Here is a 27,060-nt window from a genome sequence, read left to right as displayed (position 1 = left end):
TAGTGTTGCACGAAGGGGCGGTGAGGGTTATTCTTGTGGACTTGGAGATAGATATGGAGCTGGGAAGGTTGGGCAGGAGAAGGTCGGGCAGGTCAATGCGCACGGGGGTGAAATCTTTGGGCAAGGGAACATGAATGTTAGCCTGAACATTTTCAAAGAAAAATGGTTCAGATCGGAGGGTGATAGTGGGGAGGTCGAAGGTGATGCCAGACGGCTGGTCAATGGTGATGGGGGAAAGGGCCTGGGTGACTGGGGGAGGAGAGCTGGTGCTGGAGTAAAGAGAAAAGCTAACAGCTACCATGCTGGTCAAATCGAAGGTAAACAGAGCCTCCTGTTGGGTGGGCTGTGATGCGCATGGGAGTTGGGAAAGTGGGTGGGCGGAAATGCAAGTGACCTCAACTGGACAACTGAAAAGGGAAACCCAGCAGGTAGTTTTGACTAAGTTAGGGACCTGCGATATGAGATTTTGGCTGGTGAAGGCTCAGTGGGTGTGGTAGAGCATTTACACATGGCTTGCAAAGGACCCGCTACAGGCCCTTCTCCCTGCAGACTCCCTTGGGCGGGGGGAGGGGTTCGGGTGTGTGCAGGATAGCTGCGGGGTGGCGGGGGGTGGGGGGAGTGGTAAAAGCCTTAGAATCACACTGAAAAAAGACGAGAAAATATAGCAGTGTAAGTTGATTCTATTTACAGAAGGCAGAATTGTGACAATCGTGTTCACCTGTGCAACCAGTTGTGATCAAAATTTCTTTATTTTCCATGGTGTACTACACATGCTCCCCTTGACATCTGCAGGGTTGTCCCCTGAAGACCCAAGGCCTGGAAGATCCCGGCTTGCTTTAGCTGCCTTTCTGTGGGCCAGCTGCTTGCTATGTGGTCTCAGAGGTTGAAGTGGTCACAGGCAAAGGGGATTCGGAGGGTGCAGACAACCTCAGATGCTTGAGCAGATGACCCAGGGGTGTCCAGCTGTTGCTGCTCCTCCCTTTGGGTTCTTGAAGGCCCCAGCCTGACTCCTTGAGAGGAAGGGGGGGCCTGGCGGGAGGTCAAAGGTGCCTGTCCCCCTCTTGCGCTGCCACTGCAAGAACTCACCCACGACTACAGCGATGGAGTGTAGGTCTGCACACATCTCTGGCAGAAACTGGGCATTCTGCTGGATCAGGTTTTCTATGGCGTCTCCCACTCTCCTCATGGCAGCCTTTGTGCGTGCACACGGGCACCACTTCAGAGAGCAGGTGGATGGATTCCTTCGACTTGCATGTCGCTCCAACACCTCTGCCTGATTTTGCTCAGCCTCCTACTGACCCTCCACCATGAGTTGGATGGCCGATTCCAGAAACTCATCATTGGGCTCAGACCTTGCAGATGCCTATTTCCCAGCAGTCCTCAGAGTGCCGGTGAGCTTGACTGAACTTGCCTCCTCCTGCTGCAGACATATGTCTGTGTGGTGACCACCAGATTATGAGAGCCTTTCTAAGCCAAAAGCAATACCCACTGAGACATGTGTCCTTGGGCTGGTGGAGGATGCAGGGGTCTGCTGTGACACCTCTACAGGTGTCGGCTGTGACACCACTGTACTCCTCTCTCCTGGTTCCTCGCTGGGCTAGGGCTTTTGCTGAGGCCTGACAGCGAGTCCTCATCCTCAAGCCTTGGCCTCTTTCTCATGGCAGCTGTAAATGAGAGGGCAGAGTGCACGTAACAGTATGAGCTGCCTCCAACATGGAGGCACATTTGACCCTCAGGTTTTTATACCATGGATGGATCCTTATTGGGTGGATGCCCAAGTCAGAGCTCCCCATCATCAATTGTCCGGTCCTACTCCATGCCTGCCAGCTGAGCTGTCCTCTTTCAAACTCCATGAGAGGCCTCAGATGTAGGCACTCCCCACCTCCCATCTTTTCCTGTTCTCACTGGTTGTGCCTTATCTTCTCCTGCTCAAAGACAACAGAAAAGATGGGTTTGAGAGGAGTTACATGTTGCATCCATTTGAACATTGCAATTTAATTTAATTCTCATACTTCCACATGATACCGTACTGCTGTGTGGCAGGGCATTACTGCTCTGCAAGTTGCCTGGAAGGGTTGTGGGCCAGCTCCCTACAGAGCGCTGAGCCATCCACATGCGAGGAGGATGCTCAGACAGGCATCTGATTTGCAGAGGTTGCTGGTGCCCTTTGCACTTAAGGTCCAGTTCTCCACCCCTCCCACACCCTCCTCTCCAAACAGTGCTCTCTATATGTTCAGCAGTGAATGAGGCACAGTGCTCACTCCACCATGGAGTGGATGCATTGCAGGGGGGCACTGAGGCACCACTCTGCCATTGCCACTGACATATTGATCTTGTTGTGGTTTATGCAACAAGCTGAGGCTTTACTTGGTCTGGTGGAGCAAATGAGAAAAGGTCATCCATCCTTTTGAGGCAATGCATTGCTGACTTCTTCTGTACAGCCTGGGCACAGGCAGCATCTGCTACCTGCTCGTTTCCCTGCTCAGCCTCCTCACCAGCCGGGTACAGTATATTCCTCTGTGCCTGGATAAAGTCCAGGAGGACGCGCAGTGAGGCATCACTAATTTTCAGCACTATACCTTCACCTCCCCTTCCAGACACCTCTGTACTTTGTATTGACAGTGAAGAGGTCCGGGTGCCTTTTAAATACGGCGCCTGGATATGAAGACGCCATTCAGCCCACCCCACCACAGAAGACATTGGGAAACCACTGGCTGCATAATTAATGGTGCCGGGGATAAAAGATACTGTAAGATTTCCCATCGGCCTCTGCCTGTCCCCACCCGTGCCATGGGACTTAGTCAGCAGATAGATAGCTTGGCTGCTTAATGCAGGTTACAGTTAAGCCTTGATGCTCATTGAGAAAAGGACTTGGCTAACCATAAAGGAGGGTTTGTTTCATCTCACAGATGCACTTTATTTTTCTACTCAGATTTCTGGTGGCCCAAGGCGAGGTCCATCACCAATAACCCAAGAATAGCGCCAACTGCAGTGGTTCAAGGAGGCAGCTCACCACCATCTTCTCAAGGGCAATTAGGGATGGGCAATAAATGCTGGCCTAGCCAGCAACGTCCACATCCTGTGAAAGAACAAAAAAAGAGAAAGCACATGGGAACTCTTGTCAGCAGCTTGTCCCAATGTCATGCACGTATTGCATGGTGGCATACTGGAAGCCCTATCAAATTACCATTTAAGGGATTCCATGTCCTCATGTGCCAGCATCATGGAGAGTCACTGATCCTTTCACCATGCCCCATGGACAACCTCCAGTTTGAGGCCATTTTTCACCAATATTACTGCTTGAGCACTGTATATCACTTTGAGCCCTGAAAAGTGCTCAGTATACCTCAGATTATTAAGGAAGGGCAAGGCACCCCAAAAATTTGAGCAACAGGTGAAGCTAGCTGTTTCAGGCTGTTACTATGCAGTAGCAACATGAGTGGTATTAGCCACAACAGGATGCCGCTGTCAAGCCAAAAAGACATTCTGCCTATCACACAAATGAGTAATATGAATTTCAGTGCCAGTGTGATGCTAGGTATGTATGTCCCAAAGACAGGCGGAGCGTATCAAACAGCATGTCCCCATTGCTGTTCGCAATGGGCAGGGTACAGGCTGCACCCAACCAGCCTGTGCTTGCAAAACTGAAAACGATGTCCAATATTAGATGTGATTCTACAATTGGACAACATTTGTTAAATAATCCTCAGAGTGCTAAGAATTTCTGACAACCAATTTAAGATTGTCAGTCAGGCTCTGTGTGTCATGTGTGTGTGTATTGGCAGCCACATATATTAATAAACAGGGCCCTGTTCTTTGCAGACAGAAAGGACATGTACACACATTGTGCCTGTTTCAGCTAAGCAAAATAAGTGACAGCCATTCGCTGGCTTATTCGTCAGGGCAATGCCTTGACCAAACAGGGTCAAGCTGCCTGGTTTAAATTTCAAACAATGTTTGGAAGTTAACTTCTCTTGATCTTTTCATTGAGAACTGTCGGCGTGACATCAGTCGTCTCAATTTCTCTGCTCCTCTTACCCACTCTAACCTGTCTCCCACTGAACTTGCTGCACACCGTTCTCTCAGGTTCAACCCTGACATTGTCATCAAACCTGCTGACAAGGGTGGTGCTGTTGTTGTCTGGCGCACTGAGCTCTACCTCGTAGAGGCTGAGCGTCAACTTGCAGACACTTGCTCCTACCTCCCCCTGGACCATGACCCCACCACTGAACATCATTGTTTCTAGGACTGTTACTGACCTCATCTCCTCTGGAGATATTCCTTCCACAGCTTCCAACCTGATAGTCTCCCAACCTCGGACAGCCCACTTCCACCTCCTACCCAAAATCCACAAACAGAACTGTCCCGGCAGACCGATTGTGTCAGCCTGTTCCTGCCCCACGGAACTCATTTCTTGTTATCTTGACTCCATTCTCTCTCCCCTTGTCCAGTCCCTTCCCACCTACATCTGTGATTCCTCTGACACCTTACGTCACATCAATAATTTCCAGTTCCCTGGCCAACCGCCTCCTCTTCACCATGAACATCCAATCCCTCTACACCTCCATCCCCGACCAGGATGGTCTGATGGCTCTCCGCTTCTTCCTCGAACAGAGGCCCGAACAATCCCCATCCACCACTACTCTCCTCCGTCTGGCTGAACTTGTTCTCACACTGAACAATTTCTCCTTAAACTCCTTTCACTTCCTCCAAATAAAAGGTGTGGCTATGGAGACCCACATGGGCCCCAGCTATGCCTGTATTTTTATGGGGTATGTGGAACATTCCTTGTTCCAGTCCTACTCCGGCCCCCTCCCACAACTCTTTCTCCGGTACATCGATGATTGCTTCTGTGCTGCTTCATGCTCTTGTCTGGACCTGAAAAAATGTATTAATTTTGCTCCAATTTCCACCCCTCCATCATTTTCACATGGTCCATTTCTGACACTTCCCTTCCCTTCCTTGACCTCTCTGTCTTAATTTCTGGTGATAGACTGTCCACCAATATCCATTACAAGCCTATTGACTCCCACAGCTACCTCGACTACAGCTCCTCACACCCCGTTTCCTTTAAGGACTCCATCCCATTCTCTCAGTTCCTTCGCCTCTGTTCTGATGATGCCACTTTCAAAAACAGTTCCTCTGACATGTCTTCCTTAACCGAGGTTTTCCACCCATGGTGGTTGACAGGGCTCTCAGCCATGTCTGGCCCATCTCCCACGCATCCACCCTCACACCTTCCTCTCCCTCCCAGAACCATGATAGGGTCCCCCTTGTCCACACTTATCACCCCAACAGCCTCCGCATTCAAAGGATCATCCTCCACCATTTCCACCAACTCCAGCATGATGCCATCACTGAACATATCTTCCCTTCACCCCCCCCCCCCCCCCCCCCCCCCCCCCCCTCCCCCGGGTGGCATTTCACAGGGATCGTTCCCTCTGGGACACCCTGTTCCACTCCTCCATCAATACTTACACCTCCCCTCCCATGGCACCTTCCCATGCAACTGCAGAAGGTGCAACACCTGCCCCTTTAATGTTCCCTCTCCTCACCGTCCAAGGGCCCAAACACTTCTTTCAAGTGAAGCAGCATTTCACTTGCACTTCCCTCAATTTAGTCTACTGCATTCGCTGCTCCCAATGCGGTTTCCTCTACATTGGAGAGACCAAATGCAGACTGGGTGACCACTGCTTTGCAGAACACCTTCGTTCTGTCCACAAGCATGACCCAGACCTCCCTGTCACTTGCCATTTCAACACTCCACCCTGCTCTCTTGCCCACATGTCCATCCTTGGCCTGCTACATTGTTCCAGTGAAGCTCAATGCAAACTGGAGGAACATCTTCCAACTAGGCACTTTACAACCTTCCGGACTGAATATTGAGTTCAACAATTTTAGATCATGAAGTCTCTCCTCCATCCCCACCCCCTTTCTGATCCCCCTTTTTTCCAATAATTTATATAGATTTTTGTTTTCCCACCTATTTCCATAATTTTTAAATGTATTTCCATCCATTGTTTTATCTCTGCCTTTTAGCCTATTTCGATCCCTTCCCCCCACCCCAGCCCCACTAGGGCTATCTGTACCTTTATTATCACATTCCTTAGATAATATCACCAGCTTCAACACCTCTGTCCTTTTGTCTATGGCATCTTTTGGTTATCTCCACCTATCACTGGCCCTCTATCCAGCTATACCTGTCCTACACCCCCTTAAACCAGCTTATATTTCACCTCTTTTCTATTTTTCCTTAGTTCTTTTGAAGAGTCATACGGACTCGAAATGTTAATTGTATTCCTCTCCGCAGATGCTGTCAGATCCAGGTATTTTTGTTTTTGTTTTAGCAGTTAACTGTCAGTCACTATCACTGGTGCATTCTCCATGGCAATGCCATTTGGCAGCCAATCAACACTCACATCGAATACAATATAAATTGTTGTTTTCCCCTTATATTGGTATTCCTGCAAAGGGTCCTGATGAGTGCAAGATGAAAAGTTTTGACGTGTCTCTTTTTTCAGTAATACTCAAATTCTGTACTACCAAACGACTATTAATATTACTGCTACTAGTAAAGCAGCAGAGCACACCATCACAGGTACATAGATAAAAACAAAAAAACTGTGGATGCTGGAAATCCAAAACAAAAACAGAATTACCTGGAAAAACTCAGCAGGTCTGGCAGCATCGGCGGAGAAGAAAAGAGTTGACGTTTCGAGTCCTCATGACCCTTCAACAGAGAGTTTTTCCAGGTAATTCTGTTTTTGTTTTTATCACAGGTACATACTTGGGCTGACAAGCAAACAGTTACACGGAAAACAAAATTCTAGTGAACTGTCAGCGCTGTAGCTATTTAAACTTGAAGGTCTATTGCATTTCTTTTGCAATTTCTACTGAGAGATCAGTAAGAACAAAGACAACTTGGATGCCAATGCAGTGCCAGAACACAACCCAAAGTCAAATATTTCATATATAATGTATTGTCCTGAATTTAAACTGTTAGATAGTATGATCTTAATATTGACTATCAACCCCCAAGTACTCAAGGTGCCATATTTTCTAATCATGAGCTTCACATTGTCTTACACAGATCAGTGCTGAAAAGCGGCAGTGCAAGTTGTATTTCCAAACTGTGAAGTGCCATGCTGCAACTTAACAAAAAGAATCTACCCATACAATCTGGAGTTTATACATTGCATTCTTAATTCATATTTGCCAATAGTCCATCCATACAAATTCAAACACTTACTACTGTGTTATTCAGGATCTATTTTCCTTTAATTAATAAAATTGAAAAAATATACACTGCAATTAAATGTTCATCTTCAGTGGGTTATACTTACACAGATTTATACTTGCAGAATATCCTTTATTTCCCCCCAGCTCAGAAAGATGGAGAAAGGACCCTTACATATCTTTGAACAGAAACTTAACTGGGTCAGCCACATAAATGTGGCTACAAGATCAGGACAAAAGCTTGGTATTCTGCAGTGAGCAACCCATCTCCTGACTCCCCAAAGCCTCTTCACTGTCTTACAAGATGCAAGCCAGGGGTGTGGAGGAATGCTCTCCATTTGCCTGGATGAGTGTGCCTCCAACAATATTTAAGATGTTCAACACTCTCCAGGACAAAGGGGCCTACTTGATTGGCACCCATGCACTATTTTAGACATTCACTCCCTCCATTGGTGCAGCTTGGCTGCAGCATGCATCGTTGACAAGATGTACTGCAACCACTCGCCAAGGCTCATTCAACAGCACCTCCCAAACCCAAGACTTCTATCACCCAGAAGAACATGGTCAGCAGGTTCATGGGAACACCATTACCTGCAAATTCCCCTTCAAGTCACATAACATCCTGACTTGGAAATATCTCACTGTTCCTTCATCATTGCTGGGTCAAATTTCTTGAAAACCCACTCGCTAATAGCACTGAGTTTACAAATGCCTCATGGCCTGCAGCAGTTCAAGGTGGTGACGATAATTAAGGATGGAAAATAAATGCTGGCCTTGCCAGTAATGCTCACATTTCATGAATGAATATAAAAACATTATTTTGTAAGAATACAAAAGCTGTTAAATAAAAAAAATGCTTTAATAACCTGGTAAGATGAGTTGGCTTAACGTTCAAAAAGGAATTAAATTGTAATATGAAGAAAAGGCACAGACTTGCAAATATCATTGCAAATTAAAAAATAGTTTACCCAAGCAACAAGCAAAGGGATGGATCCATGGTATGTGGTATTATGATTCAATACGAGTTTGTACTATTGTACTACCCTGTTACTAGTACTAGTGCATTCAGAAGCACTTCTGGTATTGCACTTAGCACTATTCAAGAGTTTAATGAGTAAATATATTTACATAAATGGAAAGTTCCTACCAAGGTAATAAACATAGAAACAGAAAAAAGGAGTAGGCCATTTGGCCCTTTGAGCCTACTCCACCATTCATTATGATCATGGCTGATCATCCAACTCAATAGCCTGCTCCTGCTTTCTCCCCATATCCTTTGATCCCTTTCGCCCCAAGATCCAAATCTAAATTCTTCTTGAAAACATACTGTGTTTTGGCCTCAACTACTTTGTGGCAGCGAATTTCACAGGCTCACCACTCTCTGGGTGACGAAATTTCTCTTCATCTCAGTCCTAAATGGTCTACCCCGTATTCTCAGACTGTGACCCTGGTTCTGGACTCCCCCACCATCAGGAACATCCTTCCTGCTTCTACCTGCGTCTAATAAAAAATACAAAACACTTGCAAAAAGTTTGAAAAGGCAGATGATGATTTTGGGGGGCATAAGCCATTTATGATCCTTTAATGTACCCATGGTTTCTGGACTGGCTAGCCACAAAGAAGAAACAAAATTCCAGAGGAGGTGAGGATACCCTTGCTGAACCTGGAGAAAGTTTGATAAAGCAGTTTTTAAGCTTCCCATGCATTCAGAATGTGAATGGATAGGTTATAGATAATTTTCATTAGAAAGGAAACAAAAACAATCGAATTCCCAGATTAATATTGTAAAGAGAGAAATTCAATGCTGACTCAACAAAATATATAGCTTTGTTTTATAACGACTGTGGATGAAGATGCAATTCATAACAAAATTAAGGTATTAAGTAGAATTAATGTATTCATGTTTTTGCTGTTAATCATTCCAGAAGATAATTAAAGACAAGGCAGACCATTCAGCCCATCCTAATTCATTCATCCAGAAAGATGCCATAGTCTCTCTCCCCTCTGCCCCCCCCACCCTGCTTCTTTCCATATACAGTTTTGTTGAAAAAACACTTCTGCGTTTACTTCAGTTGTTATACAAATAATTTTTGTTTATAGTGGAAGGTGAGAAAACTCTACAGACTAAGGATGAGATTCTCTTGATTTTAGAAAGGTGAAGGAAAATCTAATTGAGATGTTTAAAATGATCGAGGGATTTAATAAGGTAGGAGAGTATTGAGAATAGGGAGGCCGAGTCTTACAAATAGTGCTAACCATTCAGAAATGAAATGAGAAAGCACCTTTTCATTTAAAGGTGAGTGGAAATCTGGAACTCTTTCCTCGAAAGATACTGGATGCTGATTTAATTAAAACTTAAGATCGAGTATGATAGACTTTTGTTAGGCAAGTCTTTCCAAGGATATGGATAATGGAGTGGAGATAGAGATCAGCTCTGACTGGATTGAATAGCAGAACAGGTTAGAGGGGCTGAATGGCCTACTGCCATTCCTATGCCCATGCTAGACAAACAAGGGTCACATAATTAAATTTCCTGAATGCATCAAAAATAGAAACATTGAGGAGTTAAAAATTGACAGGTCTGTTTAATTTTTAGTTTCAACAGGAAAAAAAACAGGTAATAATGTTTAAATCAAAGTATTTATTGATGATAAAAAATAAGAACAGAAAAGAACTTTTTCTATGGGTGTTCAACAAATTCTAGTATGTCTGTTCTCAAAGCATTTAAAGTGAGTGAAAAACAACCTTCTGAAGTTAAAATCTAAAGTGGAATTTTAAAAGTAAAAATGCACGTAACAAGTTTGAGATCAAAACAGTTGAGATGGAGGGAAATCATGTTTCCCGGTCTGAAAGGAGCTCAATTGTTGATGAGAGGACAACAAACATCGTTAAGTCAGGAGAAGCATTTAAAAATTAGAATTGAAAATTTAATATTCATGGACAGACATCATCATTAGATGGATTTAATTCATCTTCCAGACGAGGAAAGAGAAATTTAACAAACTTGAGTGGGAAAAATCAACTTACTATGAATATAAGTGATACCAGTTTTGTTGTGCACATGATTTCATCAGGAGGAGGAACATTTTTCATTAAACTATAACCAGTAAAATCAATTATGCCCAGATCAGAAATAGCTTTGTTTAGATCTCAATCCAAATTGCTCCACCCAAATTGTCCCAGACAGTTCAACTTCAATGTCCAAAAAAATATGTTGGAACAAGTTGAACATGTGTTGAATCTGGGCAGAAACTGCTCAATGACTGAACTGAGTACACTTCCAACCTTGTACAGTTTAGTGACAACAGATGATCCTTTAGAGCTGGATTTTAAAAATATTGCTTACGGAAAAAAATCCATTGATCACTAAAACATATTTATACAAGTTTTTAAAATGAAGGCATCACTTAGAATATTGAACAAGTTTTTTGCGAATCCATACTTTTAGATATTTAGCAGGAATTATTCTTATAGTTCACAAATAAAATTAAGGAGAAGTACAGAATTCATTGCAACTTCATCAATTAAAGACTACAGTATATTATAACAATAGTTTTAAAGTCCTCAGCAGAACAAAGTCAACATTATATTTCAGGTGCTACGAGGACATGCATTCAAAACTTTTCTCACTCAAGTTTTTTTTATATTAAAGGCATTTCCATTTCAGATTTTATATATTACACAATGTGCATCTTATGGTAGAAATTCAGACTGCACTACCTCTTTACGACTGCATCCACTCAAAAGTGTGCGAACTAGAGAATTATAGGTACATATAGTTCTTATACTAATGTAATATACATTGAGGAGCAGCTTACAATTATTATATCAGGTTTAATGGCAAATAACTTTAACATCTCAGCTGCCATATTGACATGTGCACATTGATTATGCTCAGACCATAGCAAAGCAGAAGTTATAATGAAAAGTGACGATATATGTTTTTAAAAATTGAGTTATGCTTTAATAGTTCATGAGAATGGAAATTAAGCAAATCATGCATTTTATGAGGAGCATTCCTTGATAACAGGCTTTGCAAAACATACAAAAGTACTGCAAAATGTTCACTTGATGGCTTATAAATGATTATGAATAAAAGCTGTCTATCAAATTTTAGCTAATGCAAAGGCATCCTTAATTAAAGAATCCACAATTTTTTCAGGGTTTACCATCTACCTTTGCAACCTGGATGTGACACACAGTGGCCCGAATATAATCCTCACGGGCTAAGGTAACAGCATATCAGGTGTTAGTATATGATGCAATGTACACCTGGCAATATTGGTTGTTGAGCACTATTATTCATCATTTTTTAAAGAAATGTAGCAGTTTCTAAAACAAGCAATACTACTGAAATTCTAAAGAATTGTTTTCATTGTACGACACTAGCAATGTGAGCACATGATGTCCTGTTTATGAAGGAATGCTTCTTTAAGATATGGAACTGGTATCTTGCAGATAGAACTAGTGTATGTGGTGCACAATCCAATACGGCAGCAGAATAAGGGTCCTCGACTCTGATGAGACATGCTCAAAATGTTCTGCAGCCAAAATGTTTTATAATTTAGAATATGCAGATTGTAATGTGCCAATTATTATACAAAGATCATCAGGGGACCATCTGGCTCCCAGAATCAGGGTTAACCACATAAATAACACTTTCTCCTAGCTGATATAAGGCTAAAGCTGACATATTAAATTCAACAATAACACCCAGTAACTTATTTGCTGTTATTACGCACATTTGAGATATTAAACATGCTTTTCCAAACTCTTGCAGGTTAATGTGATCTGCTGAGCATTTGAAGCTTTCAATTTAATCAGCATACATTCAAATAACGATTTAAGTCTTTTTAAAGTCGAGTCTATTCAACTTCTCTACAAGAATTCCACATACCAAAACAAACATTTCTGGCACTTTGTGGTCTCTGGATTTACAGTGAACTGCAATCTCACACTTCATGGAAAGGCTGTGCCAACTCAAGATTCCATACTTCATGAGTACTTCTGGTTACACAATAGCAACACTTTTCCAGCAAATTGGCCTTTAAAATTGGCACAAAAAATTACGCTGATCATACAATTCCAGGCTCTGCCAGTAATGAAACTGCATGTTTGCATTTAGTCTCTTTCTCATTGCACACAGAAGACAAATTTCACAGCACAGTATCAGAACTAAAAAGCCAGCATGCTGTTGTCATGGTTTGAAATTGAGCACAGAGGTTAAAGTGGATTCTGACGGATTTTCACTGAGCCACAGCCAGAAGGTGGCACATTCAATCCTGAAGATGATCAGAAAATCACTGTTACGTCTGCAGCTGAAGTATTGCAGTAATTTAATGAACAACCACCCCCTCCAGTGGTCATTATCAGAAAATAATTATAGACTTTGGAAAAAATATACTGAATGTTAAGCTGAGTTTTTACATCAATAATCAGTAGTGTTTCTTAAAACTAAGGACAAAGTTGTCCCATTCTTTGAGAAGGAAAGGGAAGCACATTTGTTGTTGGCAAGGATGACAAAGCTTAGTTTAGGACAAATGATGTGTTGGAACAGTCATTTGTCCTCAAACAGCTAAATTTTAAACTAGGCTCAAAGGGACAGAATATTTTGCTTTATTATTGAATTCTCAATAGTGATCCATCTGGGATCCAAGCCCAATTGGACATAAGTCTATATCACTGAACTCATGTAATGCACAACTAACACAGATCTTCTAATGCAAGAAGCATAACTAGCGTACAAACTGAGAATAATCAGTCAGCAACTGCATATGGCAAGCAACTGATGATACAGTGGGTGCGTGTGTGTGCATGTACAAGCACGTGTGTGCGCGAGACAAAGAACACAAAGTGCATACATTTTATTACCCTAAATTCTGTGAGTGTAACATCAATTTCCCACTGTAACTCTGGTGGAAGACAGGCTGGACACCCCTAGAAACAATGTAATGGACTCGAAACAGTTGTTTCATGGGGGTTTCTGGAGAAGGTTGGGGGAACCTGCAAGAGACGTACATGCTCATCTGTAGCAGATAAACACCATGATTTATCTCACGCCACTGAACAAATTGCTGTTTGAAGCATAGTCAGGATTTTCATTCCATGACTGCAGAGCTTTATTCAAATTGTGCATGAAATCTGCAATGTTTCATTATGTAGTTTCCCATTAAATATAAACATACACAGATTTGTTTTTCTCTAATTATATTGAACCAATTATTGTTAAAATATTGAAGTCCTCATCACATTATAGAATAAAATGTCATTTGAGCAGGACAGTGAGAAATTCTCCCATTCCACTGGCTTCCTCAATTTATATCCTTTATACACAAATTAAAGCAACCAGTAGCAACAAGATTCTGTTTGGGGAAGGGGTGAAAACTAAAGTCCTCTTTTAATACAAGAGGCTTTTAATTTTCTTTTTTTTTTAGTTCCTAGATATTTCAGGGCTATTTTTTTAAAGAGCTTTAAATTCAGAAAAATAAAATCAGGGAAAAGGAATGTTATCAGAACACCAATGATGGAGGGGAATAAAAAAAAATTGATCAAGGATTTTGAGTTATAATTTATGCTTCCAGTATCAGCCAACAAGTGTTAAACTGGTTCAGAACATTACTTTGCTGTTTTAATGGGGTGGAAAATCAAACTAATGTTAACATTTCTATAATAGTTTCTTACCTTTTTATTGCTGAAATACCTATTTGAACATGGTTTAGACAAAACAGTCAACATTTTGCTCAAGTGGAGCTGGTGGCAAACAGTAGAAATTACTTTCAATGCTGCCTCAAATGCAGCTGAAAACGGAGTGCTACAAAGTGCAACAGGCAGCACAAAAACATTCCTGTGGGTTGGGAAGTCTGTCAACATTCAGGCAAAAATCAGATAAATAATATTAAAATTCAAGAATTTTAAAAAAGAATAAGGAAGCTCACGATGAATGCTGCACGTATGTGGGTAGGTTGGAGTTGTTTTGTAACTAGGTGTGTCGAGATATTAATCAGTGTTTACAGATGTGAAAACTCAGCAATTCCGTATATTCGTTTAATTTTAATCTTTGATTTATGGGGGTAGAAACTACTGCACCTAAAAAGGAACAAGGCTTAAACTCTTTCAAACACAGGTCTGAATGGAAATCCGTTCGGTATTTGGACTAGTGCCACACAACAGTTCTCTTGAGCAGTTTGGTGACTCCATAGACAAACTGTGAACAGATAGGTAGCTACTGCTGCTGCGATCTTTCACTCCGCCGGGCTCTGTTTCAATATCTACATGGACCTCTATGTTCTTTCCTTCCCTAAAACAAAATCAACATTTATTAAGTTGCCAAAAGCACAACGCATTGCGGCATCATTAAGTACACACAACAGAAAAGCTAAGAGCAAAGGATAAAAAAAAAACACAGACGCTGCAAATCTGAAGTTAAAAACATAAAAATGCTGCCAGGAAACTTCAAGTCAATCTGCATCTGGAACAGGAAATAAAACGTAGAGTCAGACCTAGTAAAGTGATTCCAGACAAAACGTTCCCTTTCTCTTTTTATGCTACTGGACTTGTTGTAAATTTCCAGCATTTTCTATTTTTGTACATTAAATCATGTAGGCTTGGCAGTACTAGGGCATTTTGCATCTTAGTAACCCACACAAAACACTTACATAGGATATAGTTACATTAAAAAAAACATTTGTGAAAAGAACAAGGAGGAAAGGGGTGAAATAACTTCTCTCCATTGTTGCCATTTGGCTGGCAGGGGCTTGGTTCTGGGTTTCAACTGTAGCTTGTTGGATAGCTTATGCAGAGCTCAAATACAGTTTATTCAAAATAAATCAGCTTTGACAATTAGTCTTGCAAGTGACAAATCAATTCATTGACAGAAGTAATGATTAAACATAATGCATGCAATCCATGTTCAGAACAGAGCCTTTAAATGCTATCTGCGATTCCTGGCTCACCAGAAGCTTATGGTTAGGGCAATTTACTCAGGTAAATTTATAAAAGCATTTCAAATGACTTTAATATATATTCACCTGTTTGAAGAATCCTGTTCTGCACTCAGCATGCTTCCTGCTAATGCTACTGTGCTCGCTGATTGATCGTTTTCTAATTTGACACCTGCTCTGTCTAGGTTGCTCCCACTTGCACTCAGGCCACTGGTCACCTCTTGCACACTGCTCCCACTGATGCTGTGATTATGTAGTCTAGGCCGTGGCTCGTTAACTGTAGAGCATTTAAGGCAGTTAACACAGTTGGAGCAGTTATAAAAGTTAAGTCTACATTTTCCAGAAACAAAATGATTTAACAATGGACTTTGTAATGATGTCAGTTTACAACATGAGCTCTCTTTACCATTCTATATAATATCAACATTAAAAAAGTTTAGGACCAGACAAAAGAAATCATAAAAGAAAGATACCCTCCAACCAAAAAAGGACATATCGGGGTATTCTATTTTCAAAACGTACGACAATTATGTCAGAGGTCCAAAAAAGTCATATGGTCAAATGGCCAATTTTTTAATTCAAGGTTAATAAGAAGTCAAATATAAACTGGATGGAAATAATGTGATGCAAGACATTTACACCACTGTCATGTTCCAGTCTTGCTCTGGAAGAGGAGGCGGTAAAATATGTAGTTGGCCAATTCTGTAAGCTATGATGTTACAATTGACTTTGAAATTTTACAGAAGTTCTCTGCACCATATTTAGACCAAACAGTAGAGTTTGTCATAAAACAATGAGCTCACTTTAAGGCTGGGAGAAAGGATGACAGGAGTGCTTCTTCACTCTGATTCTAGAATGTCTTTAGGTTTTTGCAATCTCAATAATGCTTTGTTACAAGGCTTCTCAGAAACAAGGAAGTATAAAATTCAATGGAAAAGGTGACTGGCTGTCCCACACACACCCTAATGTTATACCACAGCTTTTAAAAAAGCCATAAGCTGCCAAGGCCAATATTCTGGGATGCCAAATAAATATAAGTTGTTGCTGTTTTCTCTCTGCTCCTCTCTCTGTCTCTGTACTTGTTTAAAACCTGCTACATCTCTAACTTTTTCCAGTTCTGATGAAAAGTTGACTGTTTCTCTCTCCACAGATGCTGCCAGAACTGCTGAGTATTCCCAGCAAGTTCTGCTTTTATTCTAGATTTCCGCAGTATTTCATTTTTGCAAACAGCCCGGTTTAACCTTAGACAGCTGGCAGGGAGAGGTTTGTTGGAGTTGGTGGCTGTGGAACGGTGTTAATGGTAGGGACCAAATATAATGTCTTTGATCTTCCCAATATTTAACTGGAGGAAAATTTCTGCTCATCCTGTTTCGCATGTACAAGCAGGCTGGCAATTTAAAGATAGCGGTGGGATCAAGAGCATTGATAGTAAAGTAGAGCTGCACGTTGTCAGCATATGTGTGGAAACTGATGCCATGTTTTCAGGTGATAATCATGTGGCGATCACAAATAACAAGGTCTGTTTCTTGTTCAAAGGCAACCTCGCCCATGTTATTTGACAAGCTTGAGTTAGCAACAATTACACAGGATAATATATTTTGTTATTTAAGAGTTAGCTTCAGGGCAAAGGCAAAATACATTTCTTCAGAAGCAATTGACAGAAAAGTGGTAGGTCCTGCAGAAGGAGACTGACAGCTAATATTGAAGTACATGGAATTGAAGATAGTTTCCTATGCTTATTATGTGGCTGAATGGGAGCTAGGAAGCAAGATGATAGGATAAATGGGATACTAACTTTAAAAGTGACACTCTTAGTTTAGTGAGCAATGTACAAGGTATATTCAATATCCATAATATATACACATTATATATTCAGGTAAAGCACGGTTTTGGTAGACAGGGACCATGGGAGTTTGTCCACAATACATCCTGAAATCAGCTAGTGGTTTGTTTATGTTCATTTTATCCTCATAAATAGGACTTTGATGGAAGATAATTATATCCTGAAAGCTCCTTAGAAAGGAGATGGGTTCAAAAGAAGAATTATTCTCCACTTGACCTATATTATGTTTAAATTTTGCATTCCTTACTAGGGAGGCGGAAGATTTTAAATATTTGACTGATTTTGATGCTTTACTTGACAGGTATGCAGTAATTTCATGGTATTCTACAGCCACATCCAGTATATTTATGTTACTTAGTACGTGGGACCATTTTAACTGGGAATAAAAGCCAAGTAGAACTTTTCCATCTGAAAGATAATAGAGTCGTGGAATAAAGGCAACGGAATTGAAAATACAGATACTCTTGAATGCTTTGAGATAGAGGGGATTGAACACTATGTTGAGGTGGCATGTAGGTTGATCTGTGAAAAAAAGGCCATCTTGTTGGGCCTGACAAACTCAAAACCTTTCTTTTATATCAAATATGAAATGTGGAATGGGAGTACTTTTCTGTATGGCTTTTAGACTGTTTTCCCATGCACTCTGCAATATTTTGTCACTAGCGAGACAGATTATACAGGGAGGTGATGGAACAGTGGTATTGTTGCCGGACTAGAAATCTAGAGAGCCAGAGGAATGCTCTGGGGACCCCAGTTCGAATCCAGCCACTGCAGATGGTGAAATTTGACTTCAGCAAAAATCTGGGATTAAAAGTCTAATGATGACCATCATCGCCAATTGTTGTAAAAACCCATCTGGTTCACTCATATCCTTTAGGGAAGGAAATCTGCCATCCTCACCTGGTCTGGCCTCGATGTGACTCCACAGCAATGGTTGACTCTTAAATGTCCTCTGAACAAGGGCAGTTAGGGTTGGGCAATAAATGCTGGCCTAGCCAGCAATGCCCACATCCCATGAATAAAAAAAACATTGAAGTTACTTATGATGATGATCTGTGACCAAGGTGCGGGATTTCCACTCTTTATAGTTTGAAACTTGAATGCATTTATGACAAAGGGAGTTAAATGCTTGTAATGTACTTAGAATAAGGCTAACTGCACAACTTTTCTGAAATAAATGTTAGCCACACCTACCAGAGGCAGCATCTTCATCGATTTCAATCTTTACTCCTTTCCCATTTCCAGTCGTAACTCCACACCAATCGCTGCGACACAGCGACACTGGGACAACACCGTAAACATATGCAAGCATTATAGGCACACCAATACCTTAAATGCAAAAGAAGGAAGAAATATTTTGCTGGAGAGAGTAACTTCAAAAAGTAACCGTGTTAACAGTGATACGCAAAGACAAATACATTATTTAAATAAAGTAGGGAAAAACCTTACACTGCCGTTACTTGTGATTGAATTGGGAGCATGGTAACCTGCGGAGCTTTTAGGTGCGTGCATCACCAAGTATACAAGATAAGGGTCCACATAAAATTTTTCCTCATTTTAAAGAAAGCAAAAAATCATCTCCCATCATCTGCCATTTTATCTAGTTAAGAGTTAAAGAACCATTTTAATATTCTGGTCTTGAAGTTTAACCTTACCGACTGTCACTGCAGCTAACACAGGGGACACAATAATGGATAAAACCACGCCTCCAGCTACAGCAAGTCTCCGTCTATGTTTTGATATCTTATTACTTTCACAACGGCTGTAAATCTAAAAAGGTACAAGAATGAACTTTAGTTATATTAGTTTTAAATTATCTTAAAAATCCACATTGTTTCAAATCTGAGCAAAGTAGCACATATTAATAACTATGTAGCCCCTTCTAAGATCCTATTGGTAACACCCATTTAAGAGGGCATTGCAGGTTTACTGGATTCTTTTTGGTGAAATACTACCACAATCAAGAGCATTAAACACAGCTGAAGCTAGCTGGCAATGCTGCATAGGAAGTACAAGAAACAATCTCCATCTAGAAAATCAAAAAAGAAAGTCTTTTACATAGTGCCTTTCATGGCCACCTTTACAGCAGGGGTCAAAACATGTTTTTTTTTTCCAGGGCTTTTCTTGAGGGCTACTTGTTGATGTTCAGGGTCTCCTTTTACATTCTCACTATTAGGTGATGCAGTCATGTAGTAGCATTAGCTTCTGTATTTGTTTTGAACTTTTTTTTTTCTGGGTTTTCTTCTTTAGGTAGTTAAGGTAGCACAGATACCGAAGACTGTATTAAATCTCCCATGCTCTGTTTCCAAAATGAAAATTCTAGCTATTTAGCACAAGGTAACTTATTGGGAATGAGTCTCACATCCGCAGCCTTTCTTAAAAATTAATTGCAAGCAATTAGCACTCGCCTATATTCTTTGGTTTTGTTGGACCAATTTCAAGTTTCCTTCCACTCAATAGTTCTGTTTAAAGTGAGTGCGCATAAACACATCAGGGTACTGACTTCCAAAGATCCAACAGTGCAACAAGGAGTATACACACAGCAATCAGATGACATATGATTTAATTCACAAATACTGCACATTCCAGTGGTTTTTTTCCCCATGCTAATGCAGCTCCTCATATGATCATCCGTACCCTAACGAGAAGTGGATTAAAACCCTTTATCACAGAAGCACCCTAGTTATGTGAAAGACACATATCACTTCAGAGAGGTGGTTAACTCACCAACAGTAATTCCCTAATGCCATACTTCCAAATGTCCATTGTTAAAAGTATGTACACATATATAGAAACAGACAGAGGTATGCTGGCTGTATGAAATATGTATAATACATTTCCCCAGCCTGACAGACAAGATGAAGCTATAATCCCCTTCCTACATTTGGGTCTAATAAAAAAATAGGGGCAGAGTGAGGACACAATGTGAAACAAGCAAACGCTTAAAAGGTCTTAAAAAAGGCACAAAACATGAACAAGGAAAACTGCCTTTATAAATCAAAAGATTACATGCAAATAACACAATGTAGTCTATGCAATCCCATGCAAACAGTTCCAGATCTTGTATAGAGGGGAAACAGGAAATACTTTAAGGACTGGACTTACAGGATAAGTTAGTACCATTAGAACAGGCAACAAGCACTAAATTATCAACAGGCATTTCATGCAACATGGGCTTCACTCTTTGAAAATTATGGGGCTTGAAACTAACATGAGCTTTTTTTTATTCATTCATTCATGGGACGAGGGCTTCGCTAGCTAGGACAGCACTTATTGTCCATCCTTAATTGCTCTTGAGAAGGTAGTGGTGAGCTGCATTCTGAAACCGCTCCAGTCCAAGTGGTGTAAGTACACCCACAGTGCTGATAGGGAGAGAGTTCCAGGATTTTGACCTAGTGACAGTGGAGGAACGATGATATATTTCGAAGTCAGGATGGTAAGTAGCTTGGTGGGAGACTTCCAGGTTGTGGTGTTCCCATGTATCTGCTACCCATTGCCCTTCTAGATGGTAGCGGTTGTGGGTTTGGAAGGTGATATCTAAGGAGCCTTGGTGAGTTCCTGTAGTGCATTTTGTAGATGGTACACGTTGCTGCCATTGAGAGTTGGTGGTGAAGGTAGTGAATGTCTGTGAATGGCGTGCCAATCAAGTGGGCTGCTTTGACCTGGATGGTGTCGAGTTTTTTGAATGTCATTGGAGCTGCACTCATCCAGGGAAGCGGGGAGTATTCCATCACACTCCTGACTTGTGCCTTGTAGATAGTGGGCAGGCTTTGGGGAGTCAGGTGAGTTACTCGCCACAGTATTCCTAGCCTCTGACCTGCTCTCGTAGCCACAGTATTTATATGGCTAGTCCAGTTCAGTTTCTGGTAAATGGTAACCCCCAGGATGTTGATAGTGGGGGACTCAGTGATGATAATGCCATTGAATGTCATGGGGCGATGGTTAGATTCACTCTTGTCAAAAGTATGGCTCAAAGGCTGGTGTGGGAGAACTGAGTTCTGGTTCATGGGGCACTGACACCAGTGCTGAGGAAAGTAGGGACTTTACCGTTAGGATGGTCTACACCTGAACTGTGCTGGGATGTGTGTTCTTGTGAATCGCACAACTAGGGAAGTTGAGAGGGCTTTAATCCAAACAATCTGGGTGCGGGATCAAGCTGGGGTCAATGTGGCAAATCAAGAGGTAGATTCGACACAGGAGACCACAATAGTAATATGGGAAATGAGGGTTATAGAATAGCAGGAAGAGACAGAGATAAAACCTAAGAATACACAAATAGTCAAGACAACGATAACAAAGACAAAACTAAAGGCTCTGAATCTGAATGCGCGTAGCATTCATGACAAAGTAACTGAATTGATAGCGCACATTGAAGTAAATAAATATGATCAGTTAGCCATGGCTATCAGATCAGATGGCTGCAGGATGACAAGGATTGGGTCCTGAATATTGAAGGGTATATGACATTCAAGAAGAATAGGAAGAAAAGGTGGAGGGGTAGCACTGTTCATCAAGGGTGCCATTGGTGTGATATTTAGAGATGTCCTTGGTTCAGGAGATCAGGATGTAGAATCAGTTTGGGTGGAGATGAGGAATAGTAGGGAAAAGAAGTCACCAGTGGGAAAGGTCTACGGGCCCCTAACAGTAACCACAATGTAGGACAAAGTATACAAGAAGGAATATTGGATGCTTGTGATAAAGGGACAGCAATAATCACGGATGGTTTTACTTTATACAAACTGGAAAAATCAGATTGGCAGTAGTAGCCTGGATGAGGAGTTCTTAGAATGCTTTTGAGATAGTTTTTTTTTTAAGAGCAGCACATCCTGGAACCAACCAAAGAACATGTTATATTAGACTTGGTAATGTATAATGTGACAGGATTAATTACTGACCTCAGAGTGAAGGCATCCCTAGGTAGCAGTGACCACAAAATGATTGAATTTTACATCCAGTTTGAAAGGGAGAAGAGTGGGTCCAAGACTAGTATTTTAAACTTAAATAAGGGCAACTATGTGGGGGTGAAAGCTGAGCTAGCTGAAGTTAATTGGGACACTAGGCTAGGAGATACATCAGTAGAGAAGCAGTGGCAGACATTTAAGGGTATATTTCAGAATAATCAGAATTTTTCTTTGTAGTAGGAAAACATTGATTCTAAGGGGAGGGCAAACTATCTGTGATTAATGAAAGAAGTTAAGGAAAGTATCAAACTCAAGGAAAAAGCATACAACCGCGCAAAGATGAGTGGCAGGTCAGATGATTGCTCAGAATATAGAGAATGGCAGAGAATGACTAAGGTTTATGAAGAAAGAGAAATTAGAATATGAGAGGAAGCTAGCTAGAACATAAAAACAGACAGCAAGAGTTTCTACAGATGCTTAAAAAGGAAAAGAATAGGTCAAGTGAGTGCTACTCCTCTAGAGACTTACAGTGGGGAGTTAATAGAAGATTATAAGGATATGTGGATGGAAAGAACAAATATTTTGCTTCTGTTTTAACTCTCGAGGATACAAAAAACATTCCAGTAATAAAATACATTCTAGTTGATCGATAAGGGAGTCAAGAGTTATGGGGGCAAACAGCAAAGTGGAGTTGAGACCATAATCAGATTAGCCAAGATCTTATTGAATGGTGGAGCAGGCTCGAGGGACCGAATGGCCTAATCCTTCTCCTAATTCTTGTGTAGTTGAAAATAGCTTCCTCTCAAGTGATTAGTGATGGTGGCAGCGTGACCAGCTAGAATAACAGCTCCAGCTCCTCGAATCACATGTTCCTACTCTCCCACCTTTACTCCTCCTCCAATCATGGATTCTACTCACTTGAGCAGCAGCAAGAGCAAGAGAGAGGGAACCTGTGTGTGGAGCACTGAGCATAGGAGAGACAGAATCTGTGACTGGAGGAGCAGCTCCTCAGATTCTGTCTTTCCCATGTACGGAGGTGACTTATCTCTCATTTGTCACTCCCGTTATTGATTTTTTGTGGGTGTTTTAGGGGAATGCGAGCGTGAATTCGCCTACTGCCCCCATGCATTTTGAACCCTGCTTTCAAGACAACAACGTACTTTTGAAGTGTGTTCATGGCAACCAGTTTGAACACAGCAAGCTGCCACAAATAGTATTGTGATAATGAACCAGATAATCTGTTTTTTTGTGACATGTTTCTGGGATAGTTTCTTAGAACAGCATGTTCTGGAGCCAAAAAAACAGAGAGCACGCTATACTAGACCTGGTATTGTGCGACGAGATAGATTAATTAATCATCTCACAGTGAAGGTGCCCCTAAGTAGCAGTGACCATAATATGATTGAATTTTACATTCAGTTTGAGGGAGAGAGGAGTGGGTCTGAGACCATAGGCTGAATTTTCCCAGAATTGCACTAAGTGCAGTGGAGGGAGGGTAAAATGGAGTCCTCCCGGCCAATGAAAATGGTATCTTTTCGAGCCAGCCTCATTATATATTCACTCCCGCAAAACACACCATTTCCATGGCAGGCGGGCTCTCATTCGCCCGCTTGCCATCACTCCGCGGTTGCATCACATTGGCCACCATCTTTAAAAGGCAGCCACCAGCCGCCGAGGAGACACAGCGAAAGGAAAAAAGGCAGCAGCCCCCCACTTCAACAATGGGTCCCTCAAATGACTGCTGGATGCCTTGGAGGCCCGCCGGGACGTGCTCTACCCCCACTCTTGCTGCAGGATGGGTGGCAATGTTATCAGCCCGACTTGCGTGGCGGTGGCAGTGGTGGTCAGTGTGAACGCCCTGCAGAGGAGGACAGCCACTCAGTGCTGCAAAAAGGATGACAGATCTCCTCTATTCCACCAGGGTTAGTAACTCTTTTCATCACTCCCAACTCACACACTCACAGACCCACCACACACCCACTGGGCCCTCATTCACTGCCAGTGCAAGGGACATCACCATTCACTGTTTCACACACACCGTCACTGTCCTCATCCCATCCGTGGGACCACTCACACAGGCCAGGCATACTTATCATCTACCCTGGCAGGTGTCCTGATACACTCTCCCCATCTCTATCCATACAGGACAAGCTAGCTGACAACAGGAGGGAAAGGTCGAGGACAGGTGGAGGGATACCAGAATTCAAATTTCTCACAGAATTTGAAAACAGCCATCCAGCTGGCTGGCGGTGACCGGAAGCAGTCCTGTTCTGACGGTGAGGATTTGTGGACCCTGGAAGACTGCAGGGATCTACGAGCAACTGAGGATGTAGGCGCGTGCACGCTCCCTGGAAACCATGTGCATTCTTGCAGGATGCGTTTCTGGTGGTCGCACAAGAGCTGCACGTTCAGTAAGTGGAAGCCTTTGCGGTTGATGAAGTCCACTGTGTGTAGAGCTGGAGACCTGAGCGCCACATGAGTGCAGTCAATCACACCCTGTACCTGTGGGAATCCCGAGATCAGGATGAATCCAATGGCCCTTGCATCCTGGCTGTCCCAGTCCTGGGCGAAATGCACGAAGTTTGTGTGCCATGGGGAAGATGGCGTCCGTGACCTCATGGATGCATTTTTGGGTGTCGGATTGTGAAATCCCAGAGGTAACCTGTGGAGCCCCGAAAGGAGCCACTGGCATAGAAATTGAGCGCCGTGGTCACTTTCACAACCACTGGCACTGGATACCCTCCATGTCCCCTCAGTGCCAATTCCTGCAGTAAGTGGCAGATGTGAGCCACCAGGTCCCTAGACATCTGCAGTTGTCAGCGACACTGGTTCTCAGTAATGTGCAGGAATGGCAGGTGGTGTTCAACATGGAGGAGCACTGATTCTCAGCTGAGTGAGGGCAGTATGTGGTAATCAGCAGATTTCCTTGCCCATGTTTGACCTGGTGCTTCTTGGGGTCCAGAGTCAATGTTGAGGACACCCAGGGTAACTCCCTCCTGACTGCATACCACTGTGCCACCACCTCTGCTGGGTCTGTCCTGCCACTGGGCCAAGGCATACCCAGGGATGGTGATGGTGGTGTCTGGGACATTATCTGTAAGATATGATTCCGTGAGGATGACTGCGAGACAGCTCTCCCAATTTTGGTACTAGCCCCCAGATGTTAGTAAGGAAGGCTTTGCAGGGTCAACAGGGCCGAGTTTGCCGTTGTTGTTTCCAGTGCCTTGGTTGATGCCGGGTGGTCTGTCCGGTTTTATTCCTTTTTTGAGACTTTGTAGCGGTTTGATACAACTGAGTGGCTTGCTAGGCCATTTCAGAGGGCACTTAAGAGTCAAACACATTGCTATTGGTCTGGAGTCACATGTCAACCAGACCAGATTTCCTTCCTAAGGAAGGGACATTAGTGAACCAGATGAGTTTTTATGACAATCGATAATGGTTTCATAGTCATCATTAGACTTTTATTTCCAGATTTTTATTGAATTCAAATTCCACCATCTGCCGTGGCAGGATTCATTACCCTGGATTTCTGGATCACTAGCCCAGCAACAATACCACCACACCATCGCCTCCCCCAAACAGATGTGATGGTTGACCAATTCGTTGATGACACAGAGATAGGTAGGAAAGTAAGTTGTGAAGAGGACATAAGGAGGCTACAAAAAGACATAGATAGGTTAAGTGAGTGGGCAAAGATCTGGCAAATGGGATATAGCATGGGAAAATGTGAAATTGTCCATTTTGGCAGGAAGAATAAAAGACATTTTATCTAAATGATGAGAGATTGCAGAGCTCTGAGAAGCAGAGGGGTCTGGGTGGCCTAGTGCATGAATCACAAAAGGCTAGTATGCAGGTACAAAAAGTAATTGGGAAAGCTAATAGAATGTCATCAGTTATTGTGAGGGAAATTGAATACTAAAATAGAGAGGTTATGTTTCAGTTATATAGAGTAGTAGTGAGGCAACATCTGGAGTACTGTGTACAATATTGGCCACCTTATTTAAGGAAGGATGTAAATGAGCTGGAAGCAAGTCAGAGAAAGTTTACCAGACTAATACCTGGAACGTGTGGGTTCTCTTCTGAGGAAAGGTTGGATAAGCTAGGCTTGTATCTGCTGGAGTTTAGAAGAGTAAGAGGTGACTCGATTGAAACATAAGATCCTGAGAGGACTTGACAGGGTGATTGTGGAAAGGATGTTTCCTCTTGTGGGAGAATCTAGAACTAGGGATCACTGTTTAACAATAAGAGGTCGCCCATTTGAAACAGAGATGAGGTGAAGTTTTTTCTCTCAGAAGTTTGTGAGTTTTTGGAACTTTCTTCCTGAAAATACTGTGGAGGTAGAGTCTTTGAATATTTTTAAGGCAGATGTGGATAGCTTCTTGGTAAGCAAGGAGGTGATAGGTTACCGGGGGTAGGTGGGATGCAGATTTGAGGTTACTATCAGGTCAGCCATGATCTTATTAAATGGTAGAGCAGGCTTGAGAGGCCGAATGGCCTACTCATGACATTGATTGAGGAATAACTATTGGCCAGGACACCAGGAATAATCTCCCTACTCTTCTTCTAAATAGTGCTATTGGATTTTTTACATCCACTTGAGAGAATAGTCAGGACTTCCCATTGACATTTATTCTGAAGGACAGCACCTCTTGTCACACAGCACTCCTTCAATACTGGAGCACCAGCCTTGATTTTTGCGCTCAAGTCCCAGAGTAGGGCTTAAACCAACAACCTTCCTACTCAGAGATGACAGTGCATTCAACTGAGCCACAGCCGACATTATGAAAGCAAATTCAGAAAACTACTTAAAGAGTAACAGTAGATGAAGCTCAAATTGAGGTCAGAGAAAATGAGCACAAATATGAACATGAACTCTGTTCTAAGATAAAAGCAAATTACTGCAGATGCTGGAAATTTGAAACAATAACAGAAAATGCTGGAAAAACTCAGCAGGTCTAACAGCATCTGTGGAGAGAAAGACAGAGTTAATATTTCAAGTCCGTGTGATCCTTCTTCAGAGCTAAAGAGAAATAAAAATGTGATGAAATTTATACCAATTAATGGGGGTGGAGCAGGTGAAGCTGAATAGAAGGCCAGCGATAGGTGGAAGCAAAGGAGAGACATCATTAGCAAAAGGACA

At 42.2% G+C, this 27,060-nt stretch overlaps 1 protein-coding gene across 2 annotated transcripts in view; it reads right to left on the bottom strand.

Annotated features, from left to right (window-relative positions):
* Positions 1-9,857: 9,857 nt before the first annotated feature.
* si:ch211-278j3.3 (E3 ubiquitin-protein ligase RNF19A) overlaps positions 9,858-27,060 on the bottom strand; it is a 103,648-nt gene continuing 86,445 nt past the window's right edge. For both annotated transcript variants that reach the window (XM_041187863.1, XM_041187862.1), the window contains exons 7-10: positions 18,675-18,789; positions 18,214-18,348; positions 15,264-15,453; positions 9,858-14,533 (exon numbers count right to left, since the gene is read on the bottom strand). In XM_041187863.1, coding sequence (XP_041043797.1) covers positions 14,350-14,533; positions 15,264-15,453; positions 18,214-18,348; positions 18,675-18,789 — 624 coding nt within the window. In that variant the 3' untranslated portion in view covers positions 9,858-14,349. The remainder of the gene's footprint in view (positions 14,534-15,263; positions 15,454-18,213; positions 18,349-18,674; positions 18,790-27,060) is intronic.

Source organism: Carcharodon carcharias, chromosome 5, assembly GCF_017639515.1.
Source record: "Carcharodon carcharias isolate sCarCar2 chromosome 5, sCarCar2.pri, whole genome shotgun sequence".
NCBI lineage: Eukaryota > Metazoa > Chordata > Chondrichthyes > Lamniformes > Lamnidae > Carcharodon > Carcharodon carcharias.
Note: the sequence above shows the minus strand (reverse complement) of the source record. Positions and strands in the feature narration are given on the sequence as shown.